The sequence below is a fragment of the Odontesthes bonariensis genome, chromosome 6 (assembly GCF_027942865.1).
Source record: "Odontesthes bonariensis isolate fOdoBon6 chromosome 6, fOdoBon6.hap1, whole genome shotgun sequence".
NCBI lineage: Eukaryota > Metazoa > Chordata > Actinopteri > Atheriniformes > Atherinopsidae > Odontesthes > Odontesthes bonariensis.
The window spans coordinates 38485293-38510747 of NC_134511.1; the positions used below are offsets into that span (position 1 = coordinate 38485293).

The 25455-nt window shown below is 42.8% G+C and overlaps 1 protein-coding gene across 4 annotated transcripts in view; it reads right to left on the reverse strand.

Moving 5' to 3' along the window:
- Window positions 1-1093: 1093 nt before the first annotated feature.
- Window positions 1094-25455, reverse strand: part of slf1 (SMC5/6 complex localization factor 1) — a 44511-nt gene continuing 20149 nt past the window's right edge. For 2 of the 4 annotated variants that reach the window (XM_075468742.1, XM_075468743.1), the window contains exons 15-18: window positions 24582-24661; window positions 15292-15384; window positions 14019-14201; window positions 1094-2373 (exon numbers count right to left, since the gene is read on the reverse strand). In XM_075468742.1, the coding sequence (XP_075324857.1) occupies window positions 1886-2373; window positions 14019-14201; window positions 15292-15384; window positions 24582-24661 (844 nt within the window). In that variant the 3' untranslated portion in view covers window positions 1094-1885. Of the gene's footprint in view, window positions 2374-2509; window positions 6194-9947; window positions 10583-14018; window positions 14202-15291; window positions 15385-24581; window positions 24662-25455 lie in introns of those variants that run through there. The other 2 variants (XM_075468745.1, XM_075468744.1) reach the window with 2 other exon arrangements.

Sequence of the window (25455 nt, forward strand, 5' to 3'; positions counted from 1 at the left end):
TTTTATTCACACTGCAAAGGCAGCCTGGAAACCACCGCCCTTATTTTTGCCTGAGTTAGGGAACCAATCACAGAACGGGGGGGGGCAGCAAGACGATGACAACGTCTATGCGCGACACCGAAGCTTGTAGAGTGTTAATCCAACATGGCAGCGGACACAACGTTACCGTTCGATGCAGCCTTAGAAAGTGTTTTAAGTAGCTTAGAACGCAAGTTTACTTTTAAAAAAGAGCAACGCGTCGTCTTCTTCTTCCTCGTCGAATTTCTGTCGCTCTACATACGTCATCTGGTATAAGTGATACAATTGGCTTTGAATCGCGCGTAAAGCAGCATGGGAAGAACCAGACGCCATTTGATAGACATTCGTAGCGCCCAATAGACGGCTCTAGGCATTCGTAAACCACGCCTCAAATACGAGAAAATGCACACCTAGTTCCCAGACCACCATCTCATCGAGATTGTGGACGCGTCAGCCAGGCTAGCTCTCCAGGGTCAATTTGAATGCAAAAGTTTGGGCACGGGTCAACATTTCTACTTCAACTTAAATGAGTAAAAGATTAACTGATCTCCAAAATATATTCAGTAAAAGATAAGATTTAAGCAAGATTAGCCAGGAAGAAGATTTTCGGGCAGCCATTTCCTTAGTTCATAATGTAATTATAAAACGACAGATAAGAGGAATGGTGCCGGTCACACTGAGGTCTAGATGTTCAAGAGCACTTTCAGGGAGCTGCTTGTTGCATTGGTGGTGAGGCAAATACAAACCCTAGTTTTGACTGCTAAAGACCTGAGTGTGATGTTGGACCATTCTGCTTTGCAACCATATTTGCGCAGACATGTCCTTCATGCCAGAAGCATGCCAGAGAATAATCTTTCAGACGTTGTCATCACCAACTTCAGCGTGACAACACGAAAATGAAAAAGTAAGACTGATGCAAAGAACAACAGTATGTTTGGAGTAAAATAGTTGTAGAATTTCATGAAAAAAATTTGCAGCTATTAAGCATGGGGATTGATCATGCTTTGTTGCAGCCATTGGCATAAGGAACATTTCGCTGCTGGAGGAAAGAACGATAGAAATTAAACACTGGAAAACATTGTAAAAAATAAAAAAACCCTCTCAAAAATACTCAAATGACCAAACATCTCGGGCTTTGAGCGGCTACAAAAGTATTTAAAAGGTGTTGTATTTGCCAGACAGGGTGTTACTTGCCGTCCTAACTTTTAGTTTGGGCCCTTTTCCTTTCTTATTCTGAAACTATGAAAGATAAAAAAAATATTGCTTCAAATTGTAATTGTGTTAACTGTGCTCAAACCTTTGCATGCCTCTACAAATAATATTGGACCACTGCAGTTTTAATATGCCAACATTTTCTTACACCATTTTCAGGTAGTGAGATTATCATTTGTTGCGTTTTAATTTATTGTGTCAAAAATAACAGTTATGAACATATGACAACACAAACATTAGGAAAAGTAGCCATAGAAAAGTCAAATTTGAGGTAGTCACAGTCAACACCGAAATGTTAGTATTGTCATACAAAAATATACAAGTGAAAAAGTTCAAAATAAAAACAATTTTACATATCATAATCTTTTGGAAACAACATTTTAGACCAAAATAATTGGTATATTCTGTAACTGATTCATGAACAAAGCCAGAATAAAATGGCATCTCTGTAGAATTGAACATACAGCTCAATCCCATGCTTACTAAATGAAAACATTATACTGGAGGCACAAATCCACAGAGTTTCCTGTGTAAGCATCTTAAAGACTTGTTCCATCGTATAACCTTGTAATAACCAGTTGTGTTTTTTCGTAACATTCAATGACGGGCTGTGTATGCAGGTATTTTTTTAAATCAGGTAAATTTTGGTCAAAGATCAGCAACTAGTACCTCCCCACAAGACCCGTTTCTCCAGAATCTCCATTAGAAACAGTGTGTTCTCTCCTTTGCACTCCCTCACAGCTGGAGACACCTGTTCCTGGTGCTTCCCTTGGCTGAGCTCCAAAAGCATCTCTACATCTTCCACAAGCCTCACTACCCGCTGATCTGTCCAGCCCAAAGTCACTTTTTGGACAGGGTATGTCTCCAGGGCCTTGACAAGCTTGTAGCACAAGCTCTGGAGCTTGTCGCTGGGCTGTGTGTGGCCAGGCAAACCCTTCTCCAGCTGGTAGGAGAAAAAGAGGTGACCGAGCAGACAAGAACCGGCCTCCAGGAGGGGAAGGTTCAAGACCTCAGTTACTTTGTTACTCAGGGTCGAGTCTCCGACTTGCGCACTCTGGAGGAGGTCTTCCCGCTGACCTGGCGCAGAAACCAAGTCCAGCGGGACCCGTCCGTCTCCGTCAGTTTGCCGGAGAAGGACCGAGCCTGGTGGGGACAAAGGTGTTTAGCATTAGATCACATAGCATTTTCTTTTTCTGGTCACAGACATATCTCACACAAATGAAAGCTGCTACATGCTCCGTTTGCATTTCCATGATTATAGCACTAAAAAGGTTGTTTGCATGGATCAAAATTACTACAAAAAGAGGAAACAATCAGCAAAAATGCTCACAGAAAATACTACAAATACTTTTTATACTTCTCCAAACAGGGAGTGTAATTGTAATTGTGCACCAGAATTTGTTAATCCATTCTCAAAAGTCAACAAGTTTATTTTAATGGGATTAAAAACGTATTTAAGACAGATCTAAAGATATGCGATGGCTATGAGCAACATCTGCGAGTACAAATCTGAAAACTTAGGAAAGAGAATATAAGGTATTAAACTTAAAAGCAGATATCTTGGAGCTAATATCCACTTGTAATTTCAGCAAGCAGCAGTGCAGTTGAGAGGTGTCAGAGTGGCCTGAGATTTTGAGGTTAATTAGAACTTTGTCAACAACCAGCAGAAGCATCAGTCTTGGCATCATAACACTGGCACAATTGACTTGCAGCCAAGCAACCTTAGACTGCAGCATCATTATCAAATAAGGCGGAAGAAACACGACACGGGTCAATGGCAGGACACAGCAAAAGAAATGAATCGTACACACACGCACAAATGCATATGCTTTACAATACACACACGCTGAGAGAAACTCTCACCTAAAGTGTGTGAAGTGATAGGTTTAAATGAACAGCTGTTTTCCCCAGGCCCCCAATGCCAGACAGGGCTATTAGCTCACTTCAGCACTAACTTCAGCTGACACCTCGCCTCAGCTCTGTGACTGGCGGGTCACTTTGTGTTGGTATAAAAGGCGCAGAGGGTTAGTGACCTGACGGACACTCTGCTTTTCTGATGCACTGCTGTAAGCGAGCTCATCACCGCTGACATTGACAAAAGGTGCTACTGTGGGCCACTGACTCGCAACGAACCTCGACTGTGCCATGAGAAAAATTGCTGTGTCATGTAAGTTCGAGTTTAGAGAAAATGTGCTTTGCGGGGACATGATGGCAAAGTTACACATCAATTCAAATCATTTGTGAATGTGTGACAAACACAACTCTGAAAACACAAAAATGTCTTCACCAACCTTGATTTTATCCTTTCAGCCCTGCTTCACTGCATTCCAACCAAACGGGACAGTCATAGCTAAATGTAACACTTTTAATTTCTCCGTAATACAAAGCCCGTAAAGTTGCAATTGTGGCATTTGCTTTCTTGTTTCTATACTCTCTTCGGGCTGAAAGCAATGTTCCAGTGTCAGACAGGCATGTGCGTATTTAGCTTACGAGAAGGGGGCCGAGTTAAGAGTGAACCCTTTGTTTGCTTTCAGATAGACCTATTTCTATGGCAAACTGCTCTTGATGGCACTTGACTGTTCAACCTTGGCAATGCTGCTGCCACTTATGAGCGCGTTTACGGCTCTGTGGAGGCTCTGCATGACACACAGACAGCTGAAAGGCTGCTTGATACTACTGCTGGCAGTTGTTTTTCTGTTTGACAGACACTGTGGGGCTGCAGGAAGCATGATGTTTTAAAGGAGGGACAATCTTGTGTATGTGTGTTGCATCGTGACACAAACCGTGCTTACTGGGCTCTCCAGACGCCATTTTGATAAAAAAGACAGCTTTGATTTGAATTACACGATTTAAAGCAAAAATAACAACAAAAAAGGTAAATTGCTCTTCATGGCTGTCTGCTGCAGAAGAGCAGTTGTGAGATAATCAGTGAGAGCTCACGTAGCTGTTAGCAGGGAGGTCAGCGCTCAGCTACCTTTTATTGCTTCAAGTCTGAGTGGCAAAAACTCAATCTGCATAAATTGAGGCATTAATCTACATAAACTTTTACATAAGCGTGGAAATTTTGAATGCAGGGGTCAGTAGTTGAGGGCAGCAGTCAAGGACGTTTGAGTGCAGATTTGATCAAAGTGGCCACAAGAGAAAGGAGGGGAAGGAGATGGAGGGATTTGGTATATGTGAGGGAGAGTGTTCACAGCAGGCTATAATCACTGGGTTTCTATAACAAGCTGTCTTCGCTATTATGCTCACTCAGTAGAAGTGTCTGTAATGTGCGAGGCCAACCAACTCAGGCATGACACATTGTAAGAAGCTGCAGCAGGTTGACCAAAATGTGGATTGCAACAGTACCTCATGTAAACAAATGGCCACAAGCAACACTATGTCTTCAGAAGAGTGGATTTATTATTGTTCATTGTGGACAAGCTGAAATAAAAGACCTGCTTTGGAAGACCAGCTTTAACTTTTACTCAGCTTTAAATCTTTAACTGGTAAACCACCTGGTGTAATGAACATATAAAATCAAATTAACAGAACTCAAATATGTGCATGACATACACGGTTATGGCAAAACACTAAAGATAAATAACACAAATGATAGCAACCTGACATAGTGGCACTGACACCACAAGTAGGATGCTGAAATAGGTGCGTTGTTAAACTCCATTGCATTGTTTTAAAATCAATGAGTCACAGAAGAAGTTGCCTCTCACTCTGCTCTGCTGAAAGATAAGCGAAAAGTGAAAATTCAGAAATAAAATAACAATGTTTTTAGTCCTCCTGTCTGTCATGTCTCTAAAACAGCTCTGTCTCCCCATAGAACGTGCACATCACTAGGGCGAGATAAAGAGATGCAAGAACAGCAGCACTGTTTCCCAGTGTTCCCCACCGTCACCATGTCAAACTCAGCTGACAGACGGATTCCAATCAGAGGGATGACACTGATGCGTGGAGGAGGGGGCCCCTGCAGCACGGCCTTGGGCTTGGCTTGCCTGAAAGCTTGCAAGGCCTTTTGTTTGATTGTAGATCTGTTTGCCTGAAAGCTAACTGTTGGTTCCATATGCAGTTTGTCACATTTGCATATTTACCTGCCTTACTTTCTCTTCTTTTATTCCCATCAAGTATCAACTTTTCCATACTTTTTTATACTTGTATGTTTAACCCACACAACAAGAAAATAAATTGTCAACTCGTCACTATATCAGGGGACACGGAGCGCACACTGATGCTCCACCACAACAGTACTTATACACATGTCAAGGGTCATATTCAGTGTTAAACTGTATATCTCAACATTTGAAAAGAAGACTTGGAAATAGTATCATGTACTTTTTTATAGAGTAATACACATATACATGCGCACACAGTGCTATGAGATTACAGCCTGGGGAATGGTTTTTGGTGCAGGGACGGTGACTGAAGTGAATCCAGGTATTGGTGCTGGGTGTCAGATATGCTGCAGTGGAGATAAATACAACACCTGAGGGATTACATGAGAGCATAGGGTAATTACACCATCCTTTGTGCGTGCGTGTGTGTGTATGTGTGCATATGTGCATGATTGTGAAAATACCCCACTAAGACCTAAGCTCTGAAGCTACAGCAGAGGGAGGGAATTCACGTGGTGAGCAGAAGCCACTGCCTGATGCACCAGCCAGATGCAGTCTGGCTGCCACACACATAAACACACACACACACACACACACACACATTTACATACAGAGCGCAAAGCCCTTTGGCCTTTAGAGGGCAGGCGAAGACAAGGAATATAAAGCATGAGTGGAGGAAGGGAAAAATTGGCGCAAAAAAAGAGGGAGGGAGTGAAGGATAGAAAGATGCAGAGCTCCCTCCCCCTATGCCTCTTTCTTTCTGTCTCTGGTCTGAGGCTGGGGCTGAGGCAGACAAGCTGGGAAGCAGGCAGTTCCACAGCATGGTAAACATCCTCATACTCTTTCTCTCTTACTGCCTGAAAAAAAGAAAAAAAGCAAGGCTGCGTGAGTGTGTGAACTGCAGCCAGGGGCATGGCACCCCGTATCCACAGGGACCTGCTAGCTAGTGACAAGAAACAACAGCCAAAACAACAACCGAGTGAAGCACCAGAGTAGCCGGCGGAGAAGCATCAGATGCAGGAAAAAGAAACACCAGCTACACATGAGAATATGCTGAAAATGCCTCTCTGCTTCAGTAATAGGCTAAGGGAAGGTCTCCCCACCTATTTGAAGAACAAAAACTGAAGCATTTTTGTGATTTAATCAAATGCACATACTCACATTTAGTTGCTTACACTGTGCATGCCAAGAAATACTAGTTTAGAATTTTATTTATGAAGACAGAAGACTGCAGAGAGATAGAGGCACAGAAAAGACAACTAAAACCCATGTACTTCAGTGCCTATAAAGCTCTTATTGTCATAACTTAACAGAAATTTAGCTCACTGAGTCTTATACAACTGAGAGTGTGTTTTTATTTTCTTGCACTTCAAATGTTCAATGTGCCCAACGAGAGGTAAGGCAAACAGCTTACACGCGTCAGCACATAAACGTCCTCAAAATGACGATGTTTATATGCTGATGTGTAGGAGGTAAGTGCATGTTAGCAAGCTGCTAATGAGCACTAAACTCAAAGTTCAAGTGTTGCTGTGGGAACTGTATCTTTTTTGGATTAAAAAGAAAAAAGAAAAAAGAAAGGAAGCATTTTGTTGAATGCATAACATTTTGTGCCAATCCATTTAGCACAGATGTTCTGCTATTCCACAAACTAAAAGGAAACTTTGACTGCCGGATAAGTCAAGAGTCCAAGGACAAAAATGGGTAGCAAACCTTAAAAATTCAACATAAGACATTTTTTTTTTTAAACCAGAAACAAACTAAATAAAATATAACCAAAAAAAACTACATGGTCGTAAAAAACGTTCAGTCAAACATCCATTGTAGCCTAAAGCAAGATACACTAAAAGAAAGTGAAAACAGTTTAGTTGGATGAATCACATTAAGGGCTGACTGCTTTTTGCTAACTGGAAAACATTGGACACTTTACTGTGAAGAAAACAAAAAAATACAATTTACAAGTTTACTCTGAATCTCTATGGTCCTTTCTCCTTCCAGGTTTTTCTTCTGCTACAGAACAAAAGCTTTTTTTAAGAAGTGACACAATGAAAAAGTAAATTACAAGATCGTTTCGGTATTTTCTGAATTACAAAAGAAGAGCCAAATAGAAAGCCAATTAAATTCTGCTGGCAAACTTAAATTTGAGGACTTCAACCTCAATTCCAGTTGAAAGAATGAATACGAGCACCTACTGTACTCACCATTCTTCTACTGCTTATCAATTCAGAGGTGAACAGGAGACTTCCACTAGTACTGTGACAATTTAAGCACTCTGCACAAACTGCAGGATGCAGCTTGCCATCCAAATATTGGTCTAAAAAACACACTTCAATGCTTTTGAATGTTTTCATTTACACTCTATGACTCACTCCACAGTTCAGACATCTTCCATTGTTGCCTTCTTGTTGATGAACTTTGGTGCAAACTCTTCTTTCGCATTTTCTCTTTTATCAACATTATTTTTCAATATAGCAGTAAAATTCCTTTCTGAGTGGTTGCTGAACATTTTAACTGATGTCGGAAAAATAATTTCAAGAGCCTCGCCATTATATTCTCATTGAGTGCATGGCGATTTAAGGTCATGGCTACAGCACAGAGAAACATCTTCACAACGAACAAAACAACATCATCCTGACCTCGCGCTGTTTTATTTTTCCCAATCAGCTTAGAGATAAGAAATGAAAGAAATTACACCTTGAAACTTAACTTTCTTTGCAGATGGAGAGAGCATGTTTTCAGCACCTACAAATTCTTCCATTCCTTACAAATAAAGACACATTAAACTCCAACTGAACCTTGGGGTTGAAAAAGGACAGGAAAATAAGTAAAACTTCTTAATTGTTTCTTGGCCTGTCGGCTTTTCCTTTCACAGAAGCTGGCAACGACCGTAGCCTTGGTCCTCACTAAATTATAGCTGTTCAAAAAGAGGCGCAAGAAAAGGAAAGATCATATGTTCATGCATTATAAGTGCTACTAGACTTAAGTAGGCAGGAAAACTTTGATAGAAAATCTCAAAATCATCATCCCTTTTTAAAACTGGCCCTGATCTGTATAAAAACACACACACACACACACACACACACACACACACACACACACACACACACACACACACACACACACACACACACACACACACACACACACACACACACACACACGTTTATATCTGAAATGGAGTCTCATGGAGAATAGCGAGGAGCAATCAGGAAGAATGTTGGATCAAGCTCCAGATTTAATCCCTGGCAACCACCCGAAAAAGACAAAAAGAAAGTCTGTGTGGGGTTATATGTGTATGTGTGGGCGAAGGGAGGAGGGGGACTCTAGTTAAAAATTCCCAGCGAGGGAAGTCCTTGAACTACAGCCTGAAGAAACCTCCAGTTGAAACATCATCGCACCCGAGTGAAGCCGAGGGCTCCAAACACAGCCTCACCTCTAATAGTGCGAGCGCTCAGCTCCTCACAGCTACCAGTTCAGGACCCACCGGGAAATGAGAGCCGAGCAGGATGAATTTTCTTTACTCCTTTACCGTGTTGACAGCAAAGGCCCAAGTGTGTCTAAACCTCTACCTGAGTGTGTGCGTGTCTATCTATGACAGAGATAAAGAAAGAGACACAGACAAACCACGATTGAATACAGCAGTCTGAGGGGACTGTGTGTTTCCTGTGCCACTGAGCAAATGACATCTCTCTGCTCCACAAACACTTGTTCACATCGAGATCTGTGGGGACTAAGGGACCTGGTGCATTAAGCAAGTGTGTTTGTGTGAGCACCGAAGACATGCACAAATACAAAAAGGAAACTGGAGCAGTCCAGTGGCAATTTCTCCTACCTTCTCTGAACTTGGCTCAAGAAAACTTAGAAATTAGAAAACTCAGTGAAGAGAAACAAGAAAAAAACATTTTAACCTGAACTATTCTTTCTGGTCCAATATTCTTTCCTCTTCACGAACAACAATAAGCTGATATCCGTTGACAACTTGAGGTGGACGAGCTGTGCTTACTAACGTGGTGAACAGTATTAAGAATAGGGCATCAGTGATTACTGTCACGGGTCTGGACGGTGACATCTTAAAGGCTCTTTTCTTTATTCCTCCACCCTCTTTGCTAACTGACACGCCTCCTCTGTGTGCCAGTTCTGAGCTGCACAGCTAAAGGCTCCAGGTCTTTTTCCACTCCAATAAGAAGTACCGGCTGCCTTGGCCACCCTGCAAAACTCAAATGTTTCTACCAGCTGAGGAAAGAAGGGGCACGACGAGCGCCAGCACACTCTCTTGCAGATACGTAACTGCAAGCCAGCATATAACCATTACAGGATTTGAGATTTTGGAAAATATTTTTGCATACATGCAGCAAAATCATAGCCAAGGACACTTCAGTTTTGAATAAAAACAAGCCAAACACACAGACAAGGGGTCATGTGGGGCAGCCTTGGGCAATGGGAGGAGAAAAGGAAGAGAGCAGAGTCAGCCTTGCCCTCAGCCATGGCATCCTTTCATTGCCAGCTTCATAAGCCTAGAGGGACTGAGGTAGTGGGGGGCGTGGGGATCTATCCATTTCACCCCCATACAATTCACCCATAAAAATGCACACATACACACTCATTTACGGAGCACAGGCCTCCAAGCAGACAGGCTTACAAAGGGGTGAGATCATTCCCAACTAAAGGCTTTGTTGGTGTGCCAGTGTCAGTGTTGCCCTCTCTGGCCAACCAAAACTTTGGCAGCTCGGTTCAGCTTGTCTGCTGGAAACAACTAGGACAACAGGGTGAATGCCTCGATGAAAAATATAGTCTCAAGAAATGCAGCTGGTCCTCACAAGAATAAAATACACAGGAATATAATAAATAACAAGGCAGAGTAATGGAAATGCATCTGGCCCACTAGCCTGGTTTCTAACCATGGGACTGCGCAGCAAGGCTACCTGGCCAAAAGTTAAAAAGAAGTCTGATGAATGGATGTTAGAAATGCAGCCACAAGCAAAAAACTGCGGCTTGAGTTTAAAGTAAAAGCCGGAGTGAGCAACAACATAATGGTTACGGTAACTAAGCACGATCTAGCCCCTGAAGCTAAAACTTTCCACATTTAAAAAAGGCTGGACTTAAAGATCTAGAAAAGAAGGGAGGGGAAAAAGACTGGCCTTATCGATGGTGTCCATGGCAACCAAATGGAGATCATGGAAAAGAGACCATGAGAGACGGTATAGCCTGGAGTCAAGAGGACCACCTCCTCACCAACTCCCTGCTGTAGCCTTTAGACAACTCGCCATTGAGGTGGGAGGAAATGGCAAACAGTCAGTAGAGAGCAGGCGAGAAAAAGAAAGATAATATACAAGCCTGCAGGTGCTTCAAACTGAGAGAATTCTCGCTGCTGCTGTTCTGTTTGTTCCCTGCAAAGAGACCTGGCCTAGACAGTAAGCCAGACGTCTGCGGTGCACACACACACGCACACATTTTCACTCACTTCCTCCTTTAATTTTACAGATACAGATAGCTGCTTCATCTGACCTCTTTTAATTTTCTCTCTTCAGTCACTGAGAAAGGAAAAAGGGAAGTGCTCTCTTGTTTCCTCTCCGGGACTAAACAATCCCAGTCTAATTTATTTTTTGAGGACAGAATATGTACATGTGTTAATGGGAAAGTCAAATCAAATTAGCTATAATTAGTCAAACTGAGAAGTGTGCTGTGGCAGAGGTATGTTACAAGGGAGACTTGTTCATCGCTGGCAAATAGCACTCCTCCCAACACTACCCAAAAATACACACACATGTCCTCTGCCACCTGCTACCATACAGCCCGCAATGCTATCCTCTGCTGAGCTCTGACAGCCGTCATGCTCGCTTCAACCCGTCTGAGCTCTGACTGCATGTGGCATGCAAACACGCAGATACATAACACTACTTCTGCTGTGACACATTTCCACAAAAACCTGCAAGTACATTTTTTGCAAGCGGACGATCATGACTCTTTTAATCTTGTCAAAAAGACATCAGCAGATATGTTATGTGGGGATGCTATAATCTGTTTGGACGGATTCTGCAGTGCATGATTGCATGTGGATTATGAAGACAAGCTGCGAAGGCAGACAGAGAGAGAGATGATACTCATGATCTTGGATTTTCCCAGTAAAGAAGCAGACAAATGCGGACTTGAAGACTTGTGAGAAGACATTAGTAGTTTTCTCACAAATCCTCTTCAAAAGAAAAGACCTAAAAGACCAATAAAAACAATAACAAAAAAAAGAAGAAAATAAAAAATTGAGCACAGTCCAACTGTAAACACAGGATTGGAGTCCACTAAAAAAGTTTAGACTTTTGTATGGATTTCTGGCAATTATTTCAGTATCTGCCCACAATTTGCTATCCTCCATAGTTGTTTGCTGGAAGCAGCAATCTATTTGAAGTTGTCGTGTGTCGCATTGAGTTACACAGAAGACAAAATTTGAGTGACCAGAGAGTCAAGACGGAAAAATTTGAAATGAAGTCCGATCAGAATGGCAGCTAAAACCACCACAATGTGATTTGGATCCCAGTAGCAGAGCCGCCATGACTTCTGAAAAATCAGTCAGAAAACAATCCGGATATGCAAAGAAACTGATTAGGGCATGCAACCTGAAGTACGAAATGAAGTGCTTTTAGATCAACACCTTCCATAATGCAAATTAATAACATCTTTGGCCCTGTTCATACCCGGTTCTAACATGAGCCCTGGGTGATCTGATCACAAGTGAACAGCACTACATACACGTGTAAACACACTGAGGTGGTATTCAGAGCCAATCACTCAGGCAACATTCAGAGATGATTACAGACACACATATTAATATTCTGTAGAATATGTAAATCTAAATGTAAATCTGTCCTGGGCCTAATTTAAGGGCCACCCACTGACCTGACATGACTCCATGCAAGCAGTGGGGTTTCCATGAAGTTGACCCAGGGACTACTTTGAATGGGCCGTTCCCTGAATATTTAGAACTGAACCAGTTCTAAATGTACTGGTTGTACTAACCTGGTCAGATTACAATAGTAACATAAGCTAAATACATAACATTTTGTTTATGTTAACTCCTGCAGCAACAGTGAAAAAATCATCTGTGATTCGCACAGCTCCAAAGCTATGGATCTGTCCTGTTAGTCCTTTAGTCTTCGTTTAACAGACCTTGCCCCAAATATTTAGAGCATGCTTCTTCTATTTAAAACTAGCATTTTGACAACTAAACGCGGGACAACGTAGCAAGTGGAGACTGTGCTGCTGTTCATTACAAAGCCTAGACAGCCCTTTTGATATGCGTTACAGGTAAAGTTACAGTTTATTATGAGCATATGTTTTGGCGACTTTCAGGTTGTGCTTTGCTTCAGTTTGTGTGTCTTTAATGAGCCGAGGTGAACTGGCACTGAGCTATGCCAAAAAAGAAAAAAAAAAAAAAAAAGCAACTGAGGCAAATCTGTTACTGTGGTGTGAACACATACTTAGTACCGCCCAGTGTTGTTTAACTCCATATTTGTCCAACCCGTCACCCGTGTCCGTCCAACAATTTGAGAACCACCGAGTTAGATTGATTTCACAGGCAATTACCAGGTGTCTATTAAACTCCAAACTGCAGTTTTCTAATAGAGATTTTCCACTGAAAATTTGGTTTTCAAACTGTCATGAGCACTGGGGAGTTTACTGCAGAGGCAGAGAAGACTTCACACAGCTGTTTTCACACGCAAAAGCTTAGTTTGTGAAGAACAAAGTGAAATTGATTGATTGAGTGCCCCTTTAAAAGCCCCTTAATCGAGAGATCCCTTACACTAACAAGAGGCTACTTAAGGTTGATAAAACTGCGCCTTGCTAATAAGGTCGAAAAACAGCACTCTAATCAGTCAGTAAGCCAGGCTTCATTTGTTGGCGATATCTAAATGAAAGCATCACTTGGCCGAAACATTAGTGACACTGTAGTGAATCATTAGCTAAATAGTTATTTCTACAGATTAGTTCTCTTGTGAGCTGGTTGAGGGTGTTTCAATTTGACCAAAATAAGCACCAATTCTGTGACAGTTTCAATATTTTAATGCTGTTACAAGATAAATAATCTGAGAAAAAAAAATCTACTTCTATACTGACTGATAAAAGTTTTATTAATACAACACACCAATTCAAAATTGCCTGGATACATAAATGAGTTATTCTTTCATCAGTATTAGGCTAATTCCCTAATACGTCAGTAACTTTGCTTCACATGTTTATGTAATATCCATTTTTCAGCAAAAAAGATCAGCGAAGACTCGAAAACATTCATGTACCTCCAACAATTGTATACATGGTAAAAAAAAAAAAAATAATTAAGGGATGTAATGCTGTGACTAACATTAAAATGTGAATAATGGAGTCTCTCACTCAAAAGGTCAACCACCATTCAGCCATTAAGCCTCCACTTTCAGGATCAATAATACTAGATAAAGAACTAAAACTCAGCTATTGCTTAGCTACATTTGCTTATTTCATTTTGAAAAATATGATTTCCCTTTAAGAAATAACAAAGTATCTTCTGATATAATTTCAGTTCAATTCAAGTCAACTCAGTTCAACTCAGTTCGTGAACATTCAAGTTATCCATGTTGAATAGCCTTAGGTCTGTCTCATAAAATCAGTACTTTGCTCTTTTAAGTACCGAGTCTCTGTGAGTTGATGAAGTTCACCCACCTGCATGTTGCAATAGCATTTTGGCGATGTCCACATGTCCGTTTAGCAGAGCATCGTGCAAAGGACTCACTCCACCCACCTGGTCACTGAGGACAGGGGCGGGGCGGTGATGCAGCAAAGCTTCAACACACTCAGTGCTGCCATGATTGCACGCCTCATGTAGAGGTGTCCAACCTGCATGGTCTACATGACCAGGAAACAAATACACACATAAACAAGCATGCAAACAGGGTCGGTCAAAACAAAAGATGACATTCATATTAAAGCTCTCTAAGACTGCGTATGCTATTGCATGAGCATCATGATAAAAGAATAAGATTCAGAAATATGTATTGAGTTGTTATGGGGGATAACCCGCTCTGTTGTGGCAAAGCTGTGTGTTAGCTCTTGGAACCAAAACTTTTTGTGCAACGACTGAAAAATATCCAAGAAATGCAAATGAAACACATTGCAAAGTCATTCAAGCTGTATACACAAAAGTTTGGAAGAACATGAAAGACATTGTCAATATCTATTCTTTACAGACAACAAACTACATTAATATGACTTAACTGAGGGGCTTAAAAAATAAAAACAAAACGTGTTCACAAATAGTTTGGCGTAACGAGTAGATCACTGACCATCGTCAAAGTACGCGAACCATATAATTAAAAAAAATCTAGATTTCTAAGAAACATTACAATAGTTGTGCTATCTTTTTAGGATTTATGCAGCAATTTCCTTTTTTTTTTAAGACAACATCATAATGTAGATTTGTTTTATCTCATAAGAATGGACTTTGCAACAATATATGTTCAGTCTCAATCAACACAGGCCTCATTTTTAAGAAAAAACTGCATCTCGACTACAATAAATTCACCATTCTGCCCATTGTTCTACTTGATCACATTTTGGATATCAAATACCAACTGAGATACCAACTTGAGAGGCTATTAAAGCGCAACTGCAAAATAAGAGAAGCCTTTGTAACTGCATTTTTCACAAAAAGGACGGCAAATTACTATATTGGACTAAAAACAGTTAGCCTGAAATAGAAAAAGATGTTCAAATAAATCTTTAAATCAGAGACCTCAAACCCACCCCATGCTTTCTATGCACACCCGTTACATTTTAGCTAAAGGTTAAACGCACATAAACTCCTATTTCTTCTCCTCTTTTTTTTCCTCATTGCTAAAAGCTCTTCGAAATCCTAGAGCAAACAGTCGGTGCGCAGCGAGATGACGGTGGGACAGACGTTGCAAAAAAAAAAAAAAAGGGGGAAAACGAGTCTTACCTTTAACATTGACGTCTGTGCCAGGAAGCGCCAGGATCTGAAGCATCGTTTCCACTTGGTTCTTCTTGCAAGCTCTGTGGAGGAGGGTCTCTCCTTCGACCAGGACACACACAATGGACAAACATACCCAAAAGAAAGAAAAGGCAGAAGAGAAGAGAGAAATCCCAAATTAGGGTGTGTCTGATGTCCTTCCCATTGTCCCCCTTAATATGACATACACAGCAATAAAACACCATTGAAATGTCCCTAAACACATCGATAAAAAAGAAAAATCCTGACCTAAAAAAGAAAAGTACAACCCACCAATGAGGATGCGATTTAAGGAGAGTGATGAGAAAAGGGGGGTGATCTTTCAAGGAAAAAAAAAAAAAGCGGAAGAAAAAATAACACAAGAAGAGTTGGGCTAATTCGACTCGCTCTTATCCTCTTTTACAAAGACAGATTTTCCACTTAGAGCCCTGCCCAGTAAAAGGTAAGAAAATAGTCTTGCTTCCTGTCCGTTCGTCCCTACATTGTTCCTTGAGAGAAAGTTATGGAAGACAGCCCACGCACAAAGGCTCAGAAAGGATTTTTCACAGATCTTTGGTTCAAAAGCTCTGCTGGGCATTCCAAGTGTTACCATGTGATATTTAATTAGCAAACTGTGAGTGAATGAAAAGGGGGGGGGGTTAACTCAAAAGATTGCATTTACATTTTTAAACACAATATTTTTCCCCCTTTCCTTCTCATCTTTACGGCATTCCTCATTTTTTTCTGATACAAAATAAAACCAGGAATATATTAGTGGGCCAGAGCCCTCTCTTTTCATGTATGGCTGAACTTCAGAGGGAAGTTAAAGGCCAAGCATGACTGGCTCTGTGCTTTCCAGTATAATACAGGACTGCAAAGCCTGTAATAAATGCTTTACTGGTTCTCCCTTGGACGCCACGCCTGTACAGGGGCACCACTCCGGCGAACACAGGAGCAAAGACTGGGGCAAAAAAGGTGGAAGAAAGGGGTAGAGGGAGGGAGGAAACAGAAGGGTAAGAAAGAAGAGGGAGTGAAGGAGAGAGTAAAAGGTTTCATGCATTTCAAAGCATGTGGATACATTTTGAGACTGCTGGATCCCATTCATTCTGAAGACCCCTTTCTTCCAAGAAGTGTCTTTGAGGTTGCAGAAGATGCATTAAATGCCACCCACATGTAGTTTGGGGGATGATATATAAAAAGATAATTTATGTTCTCTCTGACACAGCTGGAGGACAAAAACGGCTATTTTTGTCGCTAATAATATCCAGTTCAGACACATAGTATGTTGTAATGTTTAAATTTATTCAACGCATTTAATTTCTTAATGTTTCCACTTAACAAACCTCCACCAGATAAACAACCGGAAATTTGCAGGACAATATTAGATGGTAAATATTTGATGGCTGGTGGATCACCACACTGCAGCACCAATTACCAACAAACCTTTAGACACATTGTTTTTAGTGCATTAAGAGAAGATACACAAACACAAAACTGACAAACTTATTACAGTTTGCCTGTCATTTAAGGCTTGATAGCAACAGTAATCTGTCTCATCTCCTGAAAGCTAAAAAGCAAAAGACACATCACCAAAATATACTGTGGAAATGAAAAAGCTCTGTTAAAAAAATAAAAAAATAAAAATCACACACACTCAAAAAAAATCCCATATCAGTTTCTTGTGCATCAAAAAGCAGACACTCTGATGGCTGTAAAGTTTCAGCATGCAGAACTATACTGATGTCTATTGGTAAAGCAAATCAACATTTTTAAGCTAAAAATCAACAGCACCCAAACAGAGGGTGGAGCCAAGTCCAAACTGGAGTCCCTAATGAGTAAGCTGTACTGTGTGGCACGTCAGTGTTCTCCGTGGGCTACTCTGCTATTACCAGGCACTAAAACGCTGTGATTAAACACCCATTCCACTACACCCCATGTGTACACATCCTCACAAATGCCAGGGCCAATCCATGCACTGTTAAATCACTTTAATGGCTCCAATTTGGACACAACGCCTCTATTATAGGGGTAATTGCATGCTCAGCATTTACAAGCACGGAAAGGATAAATCCGCCTGTCCTTTTCTATAAATCCACTGTTTCACACTTTAATAGAAAAGTTAAATGTATGTGTTGCTCTTTATATCCCTCAGTCTGCATGCTACACTCCTGTAAAGTGCCGCTTGGCCCACTGATCCCCAGACCAAAAAGCTGCTGAATGCTTGGAACAATGGTGTTCGTCAGAAATGTGTTAGGTATTCTGTGGCCAGTTATTAGATACATTTAAAGCTATTTGAGGACTACTACTGTATCTAAAAGCAATGACACCACAGTAATATCCCCAATCAAGACTGCTGCAGTTTTCACTGTGACTAAAAATAATTTATTGGCCTTAATGTGGGTGACCAGCATTTAAAAATTCCTCTCATTAAAGCCTGTAGGATAACTCCATTTAATTGGTCAAAATCAACAGTGGGCAGCAACAGAGCTCTCCTATGCCTCTCTGTCAACAGTCTGTAATAAGAGAAAAAGTCAAACTGTCTCAAATGCTAGTGATTGAAGATCTACTGTGGCTTGAATTGAACTGGATTTGTAAGTTGCTTTAGACAAACAGCACTGTCAAAAATCGATGAATACATTCTAAGTATGTCTTTTGCTTCAAACTTCTTTTAGTACTGTAAGGTTTGAAAACATGTGGCACGAAAACATTCTTTACAGAAAATAAATGCTTCCATGTGGTCAGACAATAAACTGATATGAACAGAAAGAAACATTTTCAAAACTACCGAAGTGCGATGTCAATACATTATAACATATTATAACTCTATTTGAAGAGATCAGAAGTCTAATCTTTCAAAAATAAAAAAAATTAACAATGCAGTTGTAGACCTTGTATGTATAGTTGACCATTACAGTTTCATCTGTCCTGGGGGTGAGAATGTTTAATCAACTGCTATTGTATACATTTTCCAACTTCCATCCGTCAAAAAGCACTGATTCATACAGCTGAAAGCTCCAGAACAACTCAATGCATTCAGGAGAAACTGGATTAGCCACATTCTGCCTCATCTAGAGCAGCACCTTAGCTATATGCTGTCCTTCTCTCTGTCTTTACAAGCTTATTTTGTATTTGATATCAGGACAAAGGCATGTTTACCAATGGGTCACATCTTCTTTCTTTTTTTAAGAACACTGTGTACATTTTTAGGGACTAATGAGACCAGTTGCTGTACTTTTAGAAAATTAAATGCTTTTTTTTAATTATTATTCTTGTTTGATATATGATCTATTTAATAGTTTGGATCCTCCTTTGTTGTATTTGTAAAATTCACCAAATGTGAACAGTGAGTGACAGATCTGAACTGCAGCTGGTCCATTTAGCCACTTTTAGCACACAGCAATGCTGTTGCAAAATGTGGTTAGACATCGTCTTGCAGAGCTCAGAAAGACTTTTTTTTTTCAAAAAACAAAAAATGACAACCTACGCTCCTTTAAAATTGGTATATATATGTGTATATATATATGTACATATATATGTATATATACATATATATATATATATATATATATATATATATATATATAAATAATGTGGCGTGCTGTGGGTGTGTTGCCGCATTGCATTATGGGTGCTCTCTGTTCCCCGTTTATGTGCTGTATTTAGTGCTGTGGTAGAGTTTGTATGTGTTTGTGTTTATGTTCTGTACGCAGTGACGGTGTAGTACAAGGTTTTTGTTCGTGTTGCATTTTAACTAAATCTGCACCACGACTGAAAGTGGTGAGACAGAAAGTTACACCCACTTGTTCAATGTATGTGCGGTGAATGTAATTCACTATTGTTCCTGAGAAATGCCTGTCAAAATAAAAGTGGTTGCTGCACAAGAAAATCTGGACTGAGACTTTTCCTGTCTGCACCTCTTCCATTGCTACATTGGTGTCAAAAGTGGGATCCAAAATGGCAATCTCGCTGAGAAATAGAAAAACTCATTGCTTATCTGGAAATGGCAGAGGGAGCCCGGCCAAAGGTTCGTGAGATGACACCAGCACCACAGTGGCATTTAAACTAGACCAGGGTGACATAACAGGGGAGCTGTCACCCCCAGTACTTTCATTCCCCTCCACATCTTCACAAGTGGGTCGCTTGGGCCACACAACTGGACTGTATCTGGACTGTGTGATTGATGGTATTAACTGCAGAGCCCTGGTGGACACAGGATCCACCATCTCCCTCATCCGGCCTGGGACATTGCCTGGGACAGGGATATTACAACCCCAAGGCTGGGCGGTGACCAGAAAGTTCATCACAACTATGACGGGGCAGCGGACCAGAATGCGGGGGGTGAGGGTCCTCCAAGTGACTATCACCAGCCACACCATCAAACACCAATTCTGGCTGACCAATATCCAAGATGCCTGCATCATTGGTCTGGACCTGCTTTCAGAGTTGGGGGCTGTGGTGGATGTTCCCAGGGCTACACTATACCTGGGGATGGAAGCCATAGCCCTACACACTTTGAGTGAAGGTGGTCCTCGTATTGCAGCTTCTGTCACCCGGGATCCCATCCCCACCACAATAACTGACAGGGACCCCACTCTGTTGACAGTTCCTGACCTCAGCTGTACTGCAGTGGGGCCACCAGAATCCAAGAATGTTGTTTCAGCTCCACTGGCGCCCTCCATGGAGACACGGCAGGCCATTGATGAACTGTTTCGTCGAAGTTGCATGGGACTGCAGCCAGACCAGCAGCATCAGTTACGGGAACTACTAGACCAGTTCTCTGACATCTTTGCAGCCAGAGATGAAGATTGCACCCACACTGATTTGGTACAGCATCACATTGACACTGGGAATGCTCCACCAATCCAACAATATCCCCGGCGCATGCCATTGTTCAAGCGGGCTGCAGCTGAGGAGAAGATCCAAGAAATGGCAGCAGCGGGTGTCATCGAGCCCTCTTCCAGCCCCTGGGCATCCCCCATTGTCATGGTGCAGAAAAAAGATTTCTCGTGGGGGCCCTGTGTTGACTTCCGTCGTGTCAACGCAGTCACCAGAAAAGACTCCTACCCCTTGCTCAGGATTGATGACATCCTCGATGGCATCGCTGGCTCCAGCTGGTTCAGTTCTCTTGACCTCCGCAGTGGCTATTGGCAGGTGGAATTGGCCCCTGAATCTCGGGCCAAGACTGCTTTTACCATCGGCCAAGGACTGTGGCAGTTCAGGGTCATGCCATTTGGCCTCTGCAATGCTCCGGCCACTTTCGAGCGCCTGATGGAGAGGGTTCTGTCAGGCATCCCCCGGACCAATTGTGTCATCTATCTGGATGATCTCCTGGTGCATGCTCCCAACTTCAAGGATGCACTGGCCAACCTGAGGGATGTTTTCCAAGCCATCCGCCGTGCACACCTCCGTCTTCATCCAAAGAAGTGTTACCTCTTTCGCAGAGAGACTGTTTTCCTTGGCCACGTGGTTAGTGCAGCAGGGGTGTCGACAGACCCAGCTAAGGTTGCAGCAGTGAAAAACTGGCCAATACCACAAAATGTACGGGAGCTGCGGAGTTTCTTGGAACTGGCTTCTTACTACCGGCGGTACATCAAAGACTTTGCCACTATTGCCAGCCCTTTACATCAGCTGACCCATAAAGGGCAGGTGTTTCAGTGGAGTGAGGACTGTGCGAAGGCTTTCGCTCAACTACAGTCAGCCCTTGTCAGGGCTCCGGTGCTGGCATACCCTGACCTTCAACGACCTTTCATTGTTGACACTGATGTCAGCAATGTAGGCCTTGGGGCAGTGCTGTCCCAGGAGGGTGAGCAAGGAGAGCAGGTGGTGGCCTACTTTAGCCGCTCTTTCACTCGGCCAGAAAAGAGATATTGCGTCACCCGGGGGGAGCTACTGTCGGTTGTCTTGAGTCTTCGCCACTTTCGTCCATACCTTTATGGGCAGAGGTTCTTGCTGCGCACTGACCATGCCTCCTTGACCTGGCTCCTTAACTTCAAAGACCCGGAAGGACAGTTGGCCCATTGGTTTGAGACATTGCAGGAATATGACTTTGAGATCAACCATCGGGCTGGCCGTCTCCATACCAATGAGTTGAGTGCCGCTATTGTTTGCGTGAGGAAGAACGGGATGCCATGACACCAATGGTCGCAGCCCTTCATGACATTCAACCAGCTAACGGGTCTGGATCAGCGACTGCAACTGGTGACCATGGCTATGAGGACCTGGATAAGGAAGATCTTAGGCAGTCCCAGAGCCAAGACATGGTCCTTACCAGGGCAAAAGCGTGGGTGGAGGCCGGCCAAAGACCAGAGTGGCCGGAGGTGTCAGCACTAGACACCTTGAGACAAAGGCCCTGCATTCCCAGTGGAGTAGCATCACTATTTGTAACGCACTACTCTACCGTGCTTGGCGGTCCCCGGGGGATGACAGAGCTATCTTCCAACTCCTGGTTCCCCGCTGTCTGCGTCCTAAAGTGCTCCAGCTCGTCCATTGCTCGGTGGGGGCGGGTCACTTCGGCATCAGTAAGACCCTCTGCCGCCTACAATCCCGGTTCTACTGGCCACGGTCTCGTCAGGATGTTGAGATCTACATCCATCAGTGTGACATCTGCACAGCCCAAAAAGGTCCTCCCAATCGTTCACGTGCACCCTTGCAACAGTACCAGGTGGGAGCCCCCATGGAGCGGGTGGGAGTCGACATCTTGGGTCCGTTCCCTGTCACAGATCGAGGTAACCGCTATATCCTGGTTGCTATGGACTATTTCACCAAATGGCCTGAGGCATATGCGGTCGCAGATCAGAGTGCTGTGACCACTGCTGAACATCTGGTGAACGAGATGTTCTGCCGTTTTGGGGCTCCAGAAGAGTTGCACAGTGACCAAGGACGGAACTTTGAGGCCCAAGTGTTTCAGGAGGTGTGCAAACGACTTGGCATTAAGAAGACGCGAACAACACCATTGCATCCGCAGAGCGACGGGCTGGTGGAAAGGTTTAACCGCATCCTGGCCACTCAATTGGCCATCCTGACCAGCTACCAGCAACGGGATTGGGACCTGCATCTCCCGCTGGTTCTATGGGCATACCGGACAGCGGTACAGGAATCAACAAAGTGTACACCTTCTGCTCTCATGTTTGGACGAGAGCTCCGCACACCAGTGGATTTGGTGTTTGGCCCCCCTCCGGAGCCAGAGATAGTAGGAGAGCCTGGGTTGAACTATTTGTACCACCTTCGTGAGAGGCTTAGGGAGGTGCATGAACTGACCAGGCAGGCTCTCACGAATGCAGGGGTCCGGCAGAAATGGGCTTATGATTCGCGGACACATGGTGGGGAATTCACTCCGGGGACACAGGTTTGGGTCCACTCTCCAAGACGGAAGAAGGGTCATTCCCCAAAATTAATGTCCCATTGGGTGGGACCATGTACTGTGCTTGAAAAACTGTTTGATGTGGTTTACCGGGTGCAGTTGGTCCAAAGGAACAGGAAGGTGGTGCTCCACCGTGACCGGCTGGCACCCTACCAGCCCTTGGTTTCAGCAGTACATGAGTTGGGCACTGGTCAGCAACCTGCGGGGGATTTTCCCTTGCCATCAGTGACTGCACCACCGTGCAGAGCACGCCGGCTTCCACAGCAATTGAGAGACTTTGTGGTTGCTGGGGACAGCTAACCATCTGGGTGGGGGCAATGTGGCGTGCTGTGGGTGTGTTGCCGCATTGCATTATGGGTGCTCTCTGTTCCCCGTTTATGTGCTGTATTTAGTGCTGTGGTAGAGTTTGTATATGTTTATGTTTATGTTCTGTACGCAGTGACGGTGTAGTACAAGGTTTTTGTTTGTGTTGCATTTTAACTAAATCTGCACCATGACTGAAAGTGGTGAGACAAAAAGTTATTCCCACTTGTTCGAATGCATGTGAGGTGAATGTAATTCATTAGTGTTCCTGTGAATTACCTGTCTAAAATAAAAGTGCTTGCTGCACAAGAAAGTCTGGACTGAGACTTTTCCTGTCTGCACTCTACCATTGCTACAAAATACACATACACACACACACACACACATACATAAATACAATTACATATATATATATATATATATATATATCTATCTAAGCTTTAAGTACTCAAGAAAGATGCACATAGCCTTTGTTCAATTCCAAATGACCATTCAAGAGAACTCTTTGTCTCAGAGATGATTTGCAATAATATGCAAACTCATTTTCAGGAAACGAGACTCAGCTGTTTTTGTTGGACAATCTACATTCAGTGCATTTTGGACTTAAAATTGATATCCTCAAGAAGCAAATACAGACATGGAAAAGAGAAGTTGCTCCCTAAACCCCTCTCAGCTACTGTGACAAAGACGCAGAAGTTCCACAAGGGAAGGCGGATGCTTTAAAGCAAAGACGTGCAGAACACAAGAAAGTCAGCTTACGGGTGAAAGAGCCTGTAAGAGAAAAATAAGAAGGGAGAAGAGGGGTATGAGAGGGTGAGAAGGGAGGATGCGGTGCCAATGGTTCATCAAAAATTAATGCCAAGCACATCAGTATAGAGATCACGTAGTAAAAAAAAAAACAACACATGCCAACAGCCTTGAGTCTCCTGCCTTTGCCCTCGCTCCTCTGGAGCCTCTCCTTTACCCTCCACCCCTCCTTACACCAGCACAGGGCCTTTCTGATCAGGTGGAGGGAGGAGATATGTGCTCTGACACTTTGGAGAGTTCACACGGAGTGCATTGCCTATAATTGCAGGAAGTTGCACCACTGTAGCATCTGTATAATTGCAGCTCTATCCTAATTGTTGGCCTACTCTGCGTACATACATGTGTTGTTTGTTTTCATGGACAGAGATAAAAAAACCAAAAAAAAACATTATGTCTGTCCATGACACTTTTTTGTTATTTCTTAAAAGGAAAAAGGAAACTGACTAAGGAAAACAAAATGGGCATTGCTAAATTGAATTGCAACTTGAAGAAATGGAGGTATAAAACACAGGTGGTAATCAAGTCCAAGCTGTCACAAACATACACGGCAGTGTATGACTTATAGAGTCAAGCTGCCTTTACAGCTGACTGGATGGAAGCAAGGTCTGATGCGAACCGATCACTCTCTCTACATTACGTGCTCTTCATCAAACTCAAAGTGATGACAGAGCTATCAGGTCGCTTTATAATGATAACCTACTGTAGTGCATCAGTCCATTAAAAGTCTGCACCTTGCAAATATGATGCTCTGTTCTCAAGCGGTAGTGTATGTGTGTGTGTGTGTGTTTGTGTGTGTGTGCATATGCCATACCTACTGCGTTGACTCTGTTCAAGCCTCTGGGGATGTTCTCTTTCACTGAGCTCGTCTCATTCTCTGAGGAGTTCTGAGTTCTGTATGGAGACAAAGAACAAGGTCAGAGGGTTTATGAGAAAATATACAATATTCAAAAATCCCTTCAAATTCAAAAATATCATCCCCAGTTATTCACCTAAACAAGTTCAATATTTCAATGACGGACTATTGTGGCATGACAGCAAGAAGACCCAGTGGTAAGGAAAGTAGAACCAGCATCTCACTGTACCGTGAAATATGCCATTAGCAAATTAGTCCCTCGTGGTGCTGTATCATCTTATATGAAATCTGACAATATTCATCAAACCCCCGCTATGTTGGCCACACACACTTCACACATTCAATCCTTTATTCCTGTCTCCAAAGCACTTTTCCTCCCACTTAACACCTCAAACGCAGAGACGAAGAATTCAATGTGAGCAAGCACATTAGGAGGAATAACTAGTAAAAGAAAGTGAAGCCTCTTCAAAGTAGTGGCGTGCTAATAGCTGTGGGCTGTCACTAGTCCTGTGTGTGGGTATGGAAAATCTGCCTGCATGAAGCCTGACAGGTGTCTTGTGTGTATACGTCTGTGCTTGTGTGCAAGCGTTACATTGAAGTGGAGTGCCATCCGTATTACAGGGAAGAGGCTTGTTCCCTGGTAATTGGGTTGTTCAGAAGCCAGGAAGGAGCTCCCAGCAGTGAGGAGGAAACACACGTCCTGTCACGTTGCTAGTTATTAGCAAGGACAAGGCAGAGAAAAGATGAGGCAAGCTCTGTGTGTATGGGTGTGCGAGATAGACTCCATAATACAGTCTATGATGAGGGTGTACCATTTCTCATTTCAAGCCCC